The 13,349-nt window shown below is 46.7% G+C and overlaps 4 protein-coding genes across 4 annotated transcripts, besides 2 other annotated features; all 4 read right to left on the bottom strand.

Moving 5' to 3' along the window:
• Nucleotides 1–2,059: 2,059 nt before the first annotated feature.
• TSTA_076630 (PHD finger domain protein, putative) lies at nucleotides 2,060–4,889 on the bottom strand (the record flags this gene model as incomplete). The annotated part of the gene is made up of 5 exons (XM_002341643.1): nucleotides 4,652–4,889; nucleotides 4,495–4,592; nucleotides 4,216–4,435; nucleotides 3,322–4,164; nucleotides 2,060–3,268 (listed from the first exon to the last, which is right to left on the bottom strand). The coding sequence occupies exons 1-5, from the start codon at nucleotides 4,829–4,831 to the stop codon at nucleotides 2,060–2,062; spliced, it is 2,550 nt and encodes an 849-aa protein (XP_002341684.1). The 5' UTR covers nucleotides 4,832–4,889.
• Nucleotides 4,890–5,297: 408 nt separating this feature from the next.
• Nucleotides 5,298–7,650, bottom strand: TSTA_076620 (cell differentiation protein (Rcd1), putative; the record flags this gene model as incomplete). The annotated part of the gene is made up of 4 exons (XM_002341642.1): nucleotides 5,298–6,485; nucleotides 6,544–6,919; nucleotides 6,973–7,128; nucleotides 7,182–7,650. 4 exons carry the CDS (start codon nucleotides 7,648–7,650, stop codon nucleotides 6,305–6,307), a joined length of 1,182 nt encoding a protein of 393 aa, XP_002341683.1. The 3' UTR covers nucleotides 5,298–6,304.
• Nucleotides 7,463–7,491: a microsatellite.
• Nucleotides 7,529–7,579: a microsatellite.
• Nucleotides 7,651–8,768: 1,118 nt separating the features above from the next.
• TSTA_076610 (uncharacterized protein) lies at nucleotides 8,769–10,108 on the bottom strand (the record flags this gene model as incomplete). Its single annotated transcript, XM_002341641.1, has 2 exons — nucleotides 8,769–9,043; nucleotides 9,100–10,108. The coding sequence occupies 2 exons, from the start codon at nucleotides 10,106–10,108 to the stop codon at nucleotides 8,973–8,975; spliced, it is 1,080 nt and encodes a 359-aa protein (XP_002341682.1). The 3' UTR covers nucleotides 8,769–8,972.
• Nucleotides 10,109–11,297: 1,189 nt separating this feature from the next.
• Nucleotides 11,298–12,361, bottom strand: TSTA_076600 (uncharacterized protein). The gene is made up of 2 exons (XM_002341640.1): nucleotides 11,694–12,361; nucleotides 11,298–11,669 (listed from the first exon to the last, which is right to left on the bottom strand). Exons 1-2 carry the CDS (start codon nucleotides 12,163–12,165, stop codon nucleotides 11,356–11,358), a joined length of 786 nt encoding a protein of 261 aa, XP_002341681.1. The 5' UTR covers nucleotides 12,166–12,361; the 3' UTR covers nucleotides 11,298–11,355.
• Between the last annotated feature and the right edge of the window lie 988 nt (nucleotides 12,362–13,349).

Raw genomic sequence — 13,349 nt, 5'->3', positions numbered from 1 at the left:
ATCTACTAACTAGTAACTGCAACATACCCATGTCAAGTACACACTCGAGTCACCATGACCCTAGACAGTTCGTCTCCAGCCTAACGGCGCAGTAAATATTCAATATGCATATGTGCATATATGAACCTCGAATTCGAATCCGACTGACCAGGAAACCCCCCCTCCCCACCCTCAATTGATCCATTCATAAAAGTTGACATGGGGGTAGATTGAGTGCATAATACCCTGCACAAAACTTCACATTTTGGCTGTCTCGGATTTATCTCTTCTATCTTTTGCGTAGTACATAGTCCCCAATTCCTAGTGCCCTGTTACCCAAGGCCATGATTAGGGGTTTCATAACCGTGTGCCGGATGCCTGTCAGTGACACGGCCGCTGATTAGCATGCTGTTGCCCTAGATGAGTATTATGCGTAATTTATGAATATATATGTATGTATGTATTTAATTCAGTGGTGTGGTTGAGAAAAGCAGGGTTCGGCACATGCTCGAGACAGGGATCTCCCCTGTAGTTTGCGAATCAATGAACCCATACCCACCTATTTCATGGGGCAAATCCCAGCCCCATGATAGGTGCGGGGAAGTCCGGGAGGCGTTGAACATGATAAAATAAAGTTCTTTTGATATTGATCAAAAGGCTTGGCTCGGTGATGTCAACTACGCGCCCTCTTTGTATGTGTATGGGTATACTTCGGATATCAGAGTTTTAAGCCTAAATATCCCAAATCTGTACCAAGTGGCTGATCCTGGAGTATAATACGCATTATATACCCAAATAGGAATGTACTTGAAATCCCAGGATGAGGACTAGTTATCTATGCGTTGCTTTTGCTATAGTTGTGTACGTTAGGTAGTGATGCTCGGTTAGTACATCCAGATTTCCAGATTTATATTCTGAATGGCAGGAACAAAATGTGATATATCGTATTGTGCTATTGCTTATTTTGTAGTCTAAACTGAGGTTGTTCTATGTGAGGTGTTTAGTATCTGTGGCAGTGGTTTGTTCAATGTTGTGTGTACAAGTGTCAAAATTTTAGTGCATAGAATGAACAGAATAAATTGATTTATACAAAGTTACGTAAACAGATCTATAGAGGTAACAACATCGATGTGGATGTAATGAATATACCTCTAGGGCTACAGACTAGACCGACAATGCAAGATACTGAACTGTATCTACTCACACCATTACTCCTGTAGCTATCCGACTTATCAGATCCTTCAAATTTTAAAATCTACTACTTTACTGATATTCTTATAAGAAACCAGGTCGTAGCTGGTCCTGATTAGATTCTACACGGTCCGATTGAGAACGTGACTGTCCAAACCCCACTTCTCTAGCCGTCGTCCATGCATATCGCATACCAAGCAATCGATAGTTGATATATCATCATATACAGGTCGAGCACTGGGAAGTGAATCGTGATAATACAGGTTATGAGCATTTTCTACATAGCCATTAACGACATAGCGAATGATTATCGATAGGGCTGATGAATCAGGTACAACGTAGAAGGCTAACATGTAGTACCTAGACATCAATGAGTATCCTCAAAGCATGGAGTGATACATCCTCTCATGAATGCAAGACATGCATGTGTATTCATATATGCATCGATATCGGTGTACCTAAGTAGGTAGCTATATTGACTGATCGATATATCTACCTGTGGATCCATGTTAATCGCATACATGAGCAGGCATAGCTATAATGCATATACCTAAAACTGATAAAGACCTCAATCAACCATATCTACCAAGGAGTATACTGAACTCCAATTGAGAGCAGCTTATAGGACTTCACCATCAAAAACCATGCATATATACCGCGCTCCCCTTCGTAACATCAGTGTACCAAGGAAACAAATGCAATACAGGCTATAAAAATTCTACACGAATCTGATCCCAGAAATACAAACGATTTGATTGTGACGAATGCAAGTAATACGTCCCATTCTAGACGTCCATCTAACCCAATGATAATTATAATCTAGTCATATAATATGCAATACATGCTTTTGGATCAACCAAAAAGAAAGGGGGGAAAAACAAAACCAAGGTTAATGCCCGTTCACACCGTTGTTCTGGTCCTGCGTGTTGGGGCCGAGAGGTGGTAAGGATGACGGTTGTTGTACATTATTCTGAGATGGAGTCGTGTTCCAAGACGACAACGGTGGCAGAGTTGTGCCAGTAATAGTATAAGTCGAGTCGTGTCCTGCCGCAACCTGATTCTCACGCTGTCGACGTCCTTCCTGTTCCGGAGTCATCGTTTTGACTGGAGGCGGAATAGGCGCGTCCACCGAACTACGTCCCATGAGTTTGGGACTGGGCTCGAGTCTGTGAATTGGAGGTAAGACCGATGCACTGCTGACACTGCTTGCTGTCACGGGCCGCGGCGAGTTGTTCTTGGTCGGGCTGAGACCAGAGAAGCTCATATTATTTTGAGATCCAGGTGGTGGTGGAGTGTGGGAAGGGAACGACTCGGAGAAGGATGCTGTACGTTGGTCTATACTCGGAAAAGATGGGATATTCCGATCTTGGGGTCGGGCTATTGGCCGATGTTGTCCGTATGGTGTCGTCGGTACCGATCCATTAGAGATGGCTGAAGGAGGAAACCCGGCTAAAGGTCCAACATCACGATTCCCCTGGGTTGGTGACATTGAAGGACGATTTTGAATGGGTGAAGGGTGCACCTGACTTTGAACGGAGTGTGAGGATGATGGGCGGTGAGATGATAAGGGGTTGTTGGAAAGAATTCCTTGTAGGGCCGCTGACGAGTGTTGTACTGGCTGCTGCCGCTGAATGTACGCAGGCTCAGGTAGGGAACTCAACGGAGATGATGCAGGACCAACACTCCCCTTGGACGGGGATCCAGGCGCTGCAAAAGAACCCCCATTGGTAGCGGGTTGAAAGCGACGTTCAGGAGAGGTTGGTGCTCCAAACTGTGGTTGATTTGGTGGTAAAGCAGGACGTTGAGGGAAGGCTGTTGCGTTTGACGGTGCAGGTGCAGGTAATGAGACCTTTGACGCTAACGGGCTTTGTTCCCCCTCCTTCGCGGCTGGAGCGGTAGTGGTTGCTGGTGAAGCAGATCCGATACGGAATTTCAAAGGAGGGATCTTTGGTCGGCTGGCTTCCTCTTCTTTGCGCTTGCAATCGGCGCAGACAAAGTGAAAGTCATCCTTCTCGGCCTCGTCTTGCGAAATACCCAAGCAACTACTGTGTTGCCAGACGTTGCAACGTTCGCAAGCGACGCAATGTGAACCATCATCCTGATTAAAACTGTGAGCAATACGGTGTACCACATTTCGTTGAGAAGACTTACAATGTTTTCCCCGTGAACACCACAACCAGAGCAATCAAAAATCCATTGATCCTCTTCCGCAAGCTCTTCCATTTCCTTCCTTCGCTTATCCAATTCAGCTTTGATCTGTCTTTCCGAGACTCGACCCTCTCCAGACTCGAGCTTCTTCTGTTCCTCTTCTAATCGTGCCATTTCTTCTTCGTGAAGTATACGTTTCGATTCTCTCTCCTTGATTCGACGCTCCCGGGTCATGATACGGTTCTGTCGTTCTTTTTCCATCTTGTGTTGGATTTCCTGTTCCTTGCGTGCAGCGGCAAGCTCCATTTCGCGCTTGCGAGCTGCTTCCATCGCCTCCCTATCGCGTCGCTCTTTGTCTTGCTTCTCAGCCAGACGACTGGAACGTTTGGCGCCAGCCAGCAATTGCATATTGAATAGCTCCTTCTCTCGTTTCTGCCGTTTGCGCTCTTCTGCTTCAGCGGCTTTTCCAACAATGGGGAGAACTCCTTCCACAAGACGATTTCGAAGTGACTTCTCGTTCGGGTCTCTAGTCTTTTGTAAGGAATCAATGAATTCTTGGTATTCGGACAAGTTGGTTGCTAAACACTCCCACTTGAACTCAGGTGTTGGTTCTTCAATCGAACTCTTCTCGGTTTCACCGACATCCTCATCGTTTTCTTCTTCAGCTTTGGCAGAAAGTCTTCTACGCTTCGCAGCTCTAGCGGCAGCTCTAGCCTTCTTAGAATTCGCTTTTGGTTTAGCAGCGGCTGGTGGAGGAATAGCCGGATCGGTGCGACGATATAGACGGTTGTCATCTAGGACGTAGTAAATCCGGTCCTTACTATCCCAACCAAATTCTTCAATTCTCTATACGCGTGTCAGCCAAAGTTTTCTACCTCGTAGACTGGAAGCACAAACCCATTGCGTCTGATCTATCTCCCGCTGCTCAGGCATCTTCTCTCGGATGCGATCCGGATTCCAGAATGTCCAGAGCGACAATTGATGTAGTACTTTTAATTTCAAAAACACATCGAAATCTCTGAACTTGTTCGGCTCTTCATCGTATCCGAAAGGGTTGACGAGGTGAGGGGCTTTGGCATTGTATTGGCGACGCGTATATTCGTCGAAATTGTCGAACCTGTTCGTAAGACTGTGTCAGTTCTCTGATTGTATCGAATCTCCACGGAAGTATCATACGTTAATCCGCGATGCGACGAGACGAATTTAAGCAGCGCCAATCCGATTTCCATAAGCTTCTCCGAAGGCTCGGGTTTGAGGCATTCCATCTCCAAGTCCTATACGTGATATATATTAATACCCATATACATGCTTCAACGACGACAGAAAGATATACCTCAACACCCAAATCCTCATCAATCTTCATAATCTTCCCAAAAAAGAAGATATACTGCATCAACGAAGCGAATTCCCAGCAATTCCGAATCCGTTGGAAAAGACTCGGCTCTTCCTGCTGTTTCGTGGAGGACGCCGCCGCCGTCTCCATTTCGGAGTGAGCTCGCTTTCGCGATACCATGATGGATGGTGGGCGTGGCGGTGGAGCGCGGTGCTCGAGATCTCTCGTTATTTTTTTTTGTCGCGAACGGGATGGAGCTTTGGGATTAATGACGTTTTTGCACTTTTTCCTGAGGGGATGGATGAGTAAGATAATAGAAAAAAAAAAGGTAGGCAAGGATAAAGAAAATACTAAGCCTAATGGATAGTCTGAATATAATGTAATGAATTCAAGAATGTCAGGAAGAAACGCGGAGGGACGGACTCTGAAATTCGATAAGTGAACGAACGGATCTCGCAAGCGCGACGAGATCGCGGGCTGCTCTTTCCTCCCGGAGTTTTTCTTTTAGGGGCGACAGCGTGTTGGCCTTGTTGCCTTAGATCTTGGCGCGATTGCTGCTGCGCTAGTCCTGTTTCAGTTATATCTGGTTTATGGTCACGTGATGTGCTTCAGTATGAATGGTTTGATTTGAGCAGAAAAATGAAGTAAGTGAACTATTATATTTTGATAGATAATAATATGACAATGTGGCAATGTGCCATGAGGATAACTGGTCACTCAATGGAAAATCCAACGAGCTACAACCATATGCCTAAGGACATAATAGACATTGAATTGAAGCAGAGAAACAACGTAGACCTGAGAAACAAAGCATCTAGAAGGCAGCCAAATGTCTTCCTATCTGGAATGCTTCCTCTCATAATGATGACAGAACACAAGACGCAAGATTTTGGTAGAGTACAACATAGCAAGGATTTTCTTTGTGCAAGCAGGAAAGTAAAGATGACAGCAAGGATAAAAACAATTTGTGAATCGAGGTAAACGCCGGGTCCGTCGTCAACTTTCCAGGAAAATATTCATGTCGTCCTTCTGCCATGCCGAACAGAGCAGTCGACCTTCGAATAGATGACACCAACTGCACCAAGATCAGTATTCGAAGACCGTCTGGTCGTCCTTGTCGCAAAATCGTTGAAGGGAAGAATACATGATCAAACAAATAGAAATGCAAAAGCAAACATCCTGGTATCACTCGTGTAGCTAAACTCTATAGCGCAGGAAGGGTAAGTGAAGAATATCAATAAACACAGCAACCGTATAATGCAGGGGAGAAGGGAGGAAAAGCTTCAAAAATGAGAATGAAAGCACCCCGAAGAATCATTATACCGACCATTTCTTGTAAACCAACGAAACATTCCTAGAATCATGCATATGTGCACGAAATAGATAGTCTTCCAGATTGCAGGGCGAAATAGTTCAGCCGTTTCGTAACAGGCATGTCCGTCAAAGTCGATTCCACCACGAAACTGAAGATTGACGATCGTTCTTTTCGCACGTCATTTCCGAGAAAGTAATAAATCCGATAATAGAAAAAGACGAAATAGAAGATCAAATGAAGAAACATATATCCGAGTTCGCCATTTACCGTTCCATGCAGGTCGTGAAGTTTCATCATCCTATGGATGAGGATATTGGTATGCGTAAAAATCTGTCCATTCACATAGAGGCACCAGTAGCACTTCCGGCGTCCACATTATCCGAAAGATTGATTAGTAGCTGCGCCAAGCAACGTTTGGTAGCAGCGTCATCGCGAAGGACTGACGAAAACGTCGCGTCGCGGAGAGGTTCCGGAAGACACTGCCGTAAGGCCTCGCGAGCACGGCTATTGTCACTCAGTCTAACCATAATAATTAGTTGACCATCTTTGTATCACTGGATTTTCCTGCTAAACTCACCTCAAGAAACAGCGGACTACATGTTTTAAAAGTCGCACAGTTTGCTGCTCAACAAGCTGAGTCACCATGTTGCTCAAAACAGTGCCGACGGCGTAGAAGCGCTCATAAGTAGCACAGATATAATTTAAGCCCAAGTCGTCCAAAAGGATTTTCTGAACAATGAAGATGGCAACAGTCTTGCTAAGCTCTGAACCGGTCTCCATAATGCGAAGACAGAGTGGAATGATCTCGGTTGTGAGCAGAAAGTTGATCACATCGGAAGAGTCATTCTTGACGAGTGCACCAATGACGCCGAGGGATGTCAGGCGCAAGTACTCGAATGGACGAGACTTGGAAGTAGTATTGAGGAAGGGGTAGAGAAACAACGGGATGTGTGCTAAAACCGTTGTTAGCTAGTGTTAAAATGGAATGGTCACAAGAGATACGTACCGTTCAAAAACAGAGTTCGGGTATCGTTATGTGAAGCAACACACTGAAGTAACGCCAACGCGTTGCAAACCCGGTTCGAGGCAGCGGCCGTCAACTGCGAAGGGTTCAACAATGGGTAGACGGAAATAATCTCTTGCAGCAACGCAGTCATAACGCCTACGAATCAGAAGTCAGCGGATGGCTCTCAAAATAATGACTGACGTACATACCAAAAGAGTGCCAGATGACGAGAGCGAGTTCCGGAACTTGCTCACGCTTCTTGCTGAGTTCCATCAAAGCAGTTTCTCGTCGATTGGGATCAAGCAGCTCTGCAACCCAAATAAAGACTCGACGGCTCTCCTCACTAATATTGCCATCCATACCAGCGCCAGCTGAAAGGGATGAACCATCTGCGTTCAAGCCTGCACCGTGGTTGCCAGCGCCCTGTCCCTGGTTACCAGCGCCCGATCCATTCCCTGCCATTGCGATGCGATTGTAATGTTGCTGCTGAGCGGCGGCGGCGGCAGCGGCAGCGGCAGCCTGTGCTTGGGCATGTTGTTGTGCGGCAAGCGATGAGTGCTGTTGCTGCTGTGGATGATGCTGGGGTTGGTGATGTTGCTGCTGATGCAACCACGACGGCTCGGCCTGCGGATATTGATGCTGGTGGGAGAAAACGTGTTGAGTCTGAGTCTGCAACATGGCTGCTCAGACTCGCTTTGAGCGAATGTTTTGGTTTATCGGAAAAGTGTGCGATGTCTCCGAGGGCGGAGAATGTTGGCTGGGGTTGCAGGAAAGGCCAAGGGAAAGAAAATCGTCACTGTCCTCCTGGGTCGGATCACCACTGTCAGGACCAGTATAAGTTGTGTGCTGTATACATGAAACAAAAAAAATTCCCTTAGATTTGTAGCAGTTGTCAAATGAGAGCTGACTCAGTGGTTGCGAGGCAAGTGAGAATAAATGGGTAGTGGGAGGAGTGCGAAGGTGAAGAAGTGCCGAGAGCGCAAGAGGATCGGTGAGTTCGGGACGTCCTTCGACTAGCGCCAGGCGGGGCGTTTTACGCTGGCAGCCTTAGGCTCTCACTTTCTCTTGAAATTCCGCCTGGCGATCCATTTACGTTAATCTACTTTCAAGATTATTAATTGGCATTTTTTCTGCCTCTTAAGCTTCTCTCACTTGGCTACCGCCGGGTACCTACTTACGCTGTGTGCGGACTGCAATCATGACGGAATCAGCGTCACGGCTGTGTGCGTCTTATAATCATTGCAATACATGAGAGACGAGACTATCCGTATCGTGTTCAACCGTCTTCACGAACGTTATCTCACTTTATCAGCCTATGAACTTCGCTCTGCGATCTACGTGGGAGCCGCTTGAATTTGGCCCCTACTCAGTCTAGCTCTCAGCTCGTCAGCCTGTAATAATACGTTCTCTGTCTTTTCGTCCGGGGTCGCCTCGAGTCTCGACGGCTTCTGCGGATGTGCTAGGACACTCTTCATTTAAGCTCATGGTACCGTATCCTTAGATCCGGATTCATGTAAGTAATTTTTCTGAGTAGTTAGTCTTCAGCTCTATATTCATCCAACTCATAATTCGTCAACGCTGGACGAATCGACGCAATCTGACCAGGGTTACTAACCAGATATAGTAACACTAGCCGTATGTGGTGTAGATTAGGATCCAGCCAATCAGCATTCCAGAGATGGGCGAGCCTGAATAATTGGGCAATTCACTAAAGTCACTTACCTTACATTGCATCACATTGCATCTACATATGTCACTACAATCTTGATATTCATGAGATTTTTCATTCATCTTGGCTAGCATACATCAATTCATACCCTTTTGATCATTCAATATTTACATCAGTCATTGGCAACATGAGAGGAAAAGTCTGAAGGAAAAAACCAGGAAAATCTTCAGGAGCACTTCCAGGTCGACAATCCGGAGGAAAGGAAAAACATCATAACGCCTTCATGCGAGATATATATGAGCGTAACATGCAGTGGAATGCAGCGTGTCTATCACCGTTGGGATCGAGATCTTCTCGAGTCGCGAGTATGTCGCGTCTGTCGGTCATCTGATTGTTCGCTACCTGATCATGTTGTTAGTCTCATCTCTGGCAGATTTCAGGGGAGGGATCGAACTTACTTCCGCTGTAATAGTCACTGTAATAATAATATGAACTTCCAGGACCATAGCTATACTCGCTCTTCTCATCTTCGTGTTTCCGTCTCCGAAGTCCCAGACACAATGCAAGCGCTCCAGCAATAATGGCAAACCATCCGAGCCAACCCAGGCCAGATTTACCATTATCATCCGTCCGCGGCGGACGAGACGGGCGAGTACCGAACCACGTCCGTCGCGGGGGTGGCGCTTCGCCGTGGGAATGGTGAGAAATGCGTTCCTCGACATAGGTAGTTTCCTTGCGTCGTCGGGGTCGAAGACCAAGAAGCGCGAGCAATCCATCAATAGCACCTCGAACACACAAACAAGCACATAGCAGAATCAGCAGGAATACACCCGCAATTACACCAATGACAATTCCAGCAATAGCGCCGCCGCTGAGACCACCGCCGTGGTCCGCTTCAGAAATGACTGTAGTACCATTCGTCGACACCGGGGCAATAAACGCCACAGTCGTGGTGGCCGATTGAGTCGCCGTGATGGTCTCTGCACCACTGCTCGTTGGACGAAGAGCTGGTGTCGCGGTGCCTGTTGGAGCCTCTTCTGACGAAGCTCCAGCCACACACACGCCGTTCTCGCATGTCTCAGAGGCACTACAGCAGGTTGTGCCACAGGTAGATTGGCCCAGGGACACTGCGCAGGTAGTCGTCGCGGTGGGTGGAGTAGTGACATAGCTGCTGTAGACAGACGTGACTGTCGAAAGATCTGTTTGCGTGTATGTGGTGGTGAAGTACTGCCATGATCCCGAGCCAGAGTTACCACCTCCATTAGAACATTCGGCCTGGCCGAGGTTGTTTGTTATACATGTTTGTGAGGAAGTGCAGCATAGCTGTGCGTAGTAACCGCATGGGTTGGCGCAGGCACGTTGCTCGAGTGCAATGTCGTATGGCAAGGCTGTGACTATTTGCGAGCAGGCTGGCTGCGTTATGGCAGCGAAGAGTGTGAGGAAGGGAATGGAGGAAAAGGAACGCATTGCGCCCGTTGATGTGTGTTAATTGACTGTTTGATCTAGTGGTGATAGAACAGCCAGGTATGTGACGTCCCACCAAAGAATAGTTGCCAGTATAAGTAGATACTGGGAATACCGTAGATATCGTCAACAATCGTAAAAATGTCAAATATTGTGAAATTGTATATTGTACTTGGAATGTGAGTAGAAAAGAAAAGAAGAATCCAAGAATGAGAAAAGTCAGAAGAAGAATTCACGTGGTGGTTATCGTGGTTGGGTGTGCTCCCAGCCTCTTTTTACCAACCACCCGATTTCGTGATACTATCCGCCAATCGTCACCACCGCAACCATTGACCCTTGTATGTTGTTTCAAATGAGAAAAGTATATTCAGTAGATCAGAGGAAGATCAGAGGAAATAATTGAATGGCTGGTTTCTCATTTCTTTCTGGACAAGAAACTGTCTAGAATCGTAGAATGTTCACGACGGCCCATGACTCGGTGAGTTGGCCTTGCTGCCCCTCCCTGCTATGCAAGCCTAGCTTCACTAAACAAGTCATCATGCTTTGACCGCCGATTCGCATCTAGACTCTACCTCTATCGTTCTCTCCGACTTGCAACCCAGTGCAAGCATGCTCTCTTTCTTTTTATGGGTCCTTGAACGTTTCCGCCGTGACAATCAAGCCTAATTATGGAGTAGCTGCGTTGTCAATCGGTGCTTGCTGTCAGGCACAGATGTATCTCCAATGCGTTTGCATTGCATACTCTGTTGCTCTAGGTAGCTCACATAATGCGACCTGAATAAAAATCGTCGTCTGATTCTTTTCTCATTCTCAACTTCAGATTATTGAAGTGAGTGTGGTCTTTGACAGGCTTCAACTAGATTGATCGACCCCGCAAGTACCGGCCGGCCTTATCGATAGCTGGCCCGGCGACCGATCGTGTAAACATTGAGCTGGATAGCTTCGTTTCAGGTGACGATTCAATATCTGTATTCATTGATACCTCTAAGTCGAGACAGTATATGTTGGAATAAACTATCTCTCAGCATTCCACACACCAACTCCACTATTTACATTCCACGGCATAACGTACATATCTCCTAGTAGTATGAAAGATTCCAATTCGTATGTACCTAAATCTTAAGACAGAAAAAAAAAAAAGAAAGAAAGAAAAGTACAACCAACTCCGCGTGTGCCATATACAGTGGTTAGAAAGAAGAGACAGATTCAAGAAAGCATCACTCAATTGCCCGATGATCATCATCATAAGCTCATATAAACATTCCCACAACCCCAGCTGCCGCAGCAAGTAAGATCTCATGAAGACTCGACTTCCGAGTTGGCGCATAATTCCCTGCAACAAACTGACCACCGGTTGTTGTCCCACCCGACGTGCCAAATGCGGTACAGTACGATTCCTGCAATCCATAACAAGCTTGCCGACTCAGACTCGAGCAGGTCGACACCGCGGCGGAAGCAGATGGTGCCGCCGTATTGCCTTGAACCGTTACTCCCCCTCCACCACCGCCCACTATAGTCACTCCATATTGCCCACCGAGCGAGGCAATACAGCTGCTGTACTCGTCTTGACAGAAAGAGTAGTACGAACTGCAACTCGCGGCGTTGCTGAAAGTCGTCGGGATATACACAAAAGGGAATGCTGCACCTGGTATCGTTGATCCCGTTATGGTCGCTCTCGACGCCGTTGTCGATGTCGTGCCTTGAGGAAACATGAAACCACTCGTAGTTGCAGAGCCTGAATTGCCATTACCACCAGTAGCAGTCGCACCGAGTGTGCCTGTGCATTTTGCTCCTGTCGGGCAGCAAGCGTAGTTATTTGCTCCGTCTACCGTGCATGTCGTTCCCGATCTGCAACATATCCCTGAGTTGCCTTCGTTTGAGCAGGTATTGTAATTGGCGGGACAGTTGCCGTCACGTTTAAAGAACTCAAAATCGTGAGCAAATTCTGGGAGTGCGGTAGAAGCAGCTGTGGCTGGGTGGGTGAATGGCGCGAGCTCTGGTTCTAAACACCACGATGAGGATATGAACAGTGTCGCAAGGGACAGTATAGATTGTTTCATCGCTGCGACCGGGTTGGCACCCGTCAGTTGATAAATTGCCAATCTGTTGCGAAGATGGTTGTCTTATTTCTCAGTAGATCGAGTATGTTGAAGAAGCTCGACTGTTGTTGGTGGGGCCCGGATGTTTTCCGGCGTCAACAGTCAGGTACCGGGGAGTCGACGTTGTGACGCTGTATGGACAATCACAGGTAGCCTTCTGTAAGAATTATCGAATTGAGTATCAGCAGCTGAAGCGTTTATAAAGGTGAAATTTCTAGAAAGACACAATTGAAAGACGGTGAGGCTGCCAACCAGAAGTTGCGGCCCTAACTAAGTTAATGCCACGGCAACCGGCCCACTCGGCGACATCATGCACTCTGACACTTTTACAATGAACTTCTATCCATCTTATTCTCGGTACTTTGAGACCGAGTCTGAATAGATTGATCAACAGCTCGTTTGCAGCTCTTTGTTCATGGAAATCGCAGTGATTGAGAAGATACTAAACATCGACCATATTGGGCGGACTTGGACGTGAATTTGAAAGTACCTGGTACAAAAGCGTTCTGTTTATAACAGTCACTTCGCTTGCTGCCCTATCCATGTCTCCAGCGAATGCAACTGGAGTCAGGCCACGGCCCGCTGCATACGCATATTGACTGGGATTCGAGAACGGTAGCGTTTCAAGATGGGCTACGATACTCTCAAGATTCATTCAGCAACATACACTGAAGCATGAATCGCAGTCTTTATACTGCCGACCAGACGGCAGGCTATCTTCGGTCAACAAACTTCGAGTAGTATTGCCAATTGAGTGATGCCTTGTAAGTCCAGACAAAACTAGGGAGATATTTCACTTCGATCTCTTTTCTGCTGGACTTCATCTCGCTCAAAGTCTTTCAACGGCGCCGGCAAAGGACGAGCCTACACGTAGTCGGTGACATTGATCCGTACCATGTTATTTTGTAATCGTCAAGAGTAATAATTTATACAAAATCCATGTAAATTCTTAAAATCTCAATGATGCGTCCCGATATAGGCTAGCGCGTAAAGCTTCTCCGCAGCATCCGTCTGGACCAATCGGCGTGCTCTTATTACGTCTTTGTGCATTTGCAGCTCAAATCTTCTTGACTTCAGCTCTGGTTCTATCTCATCAGACTTGTCTTCTAGTTTATGACAAGACAAAGGACAGCTTCTATCACAGT

Source organism: Talaromyces stipitatus, genomic scaffold (genome assembly GCF_000003125.1).
Source record: "Talaromyces stipitatus ATCC 10500 scf_1105507295523 genomic scaffold, whole genome shotgun sequence".
NCBI lineage: Eukaryota > Fungi > Ascomycota > Eurotiomycetes > Eurotiales > Trichocomaceae > Talaromyces > Talaromyces stipitatus.
This window is presented reverse-complemented; position numbering and strand designations above follow the sequence as displayed.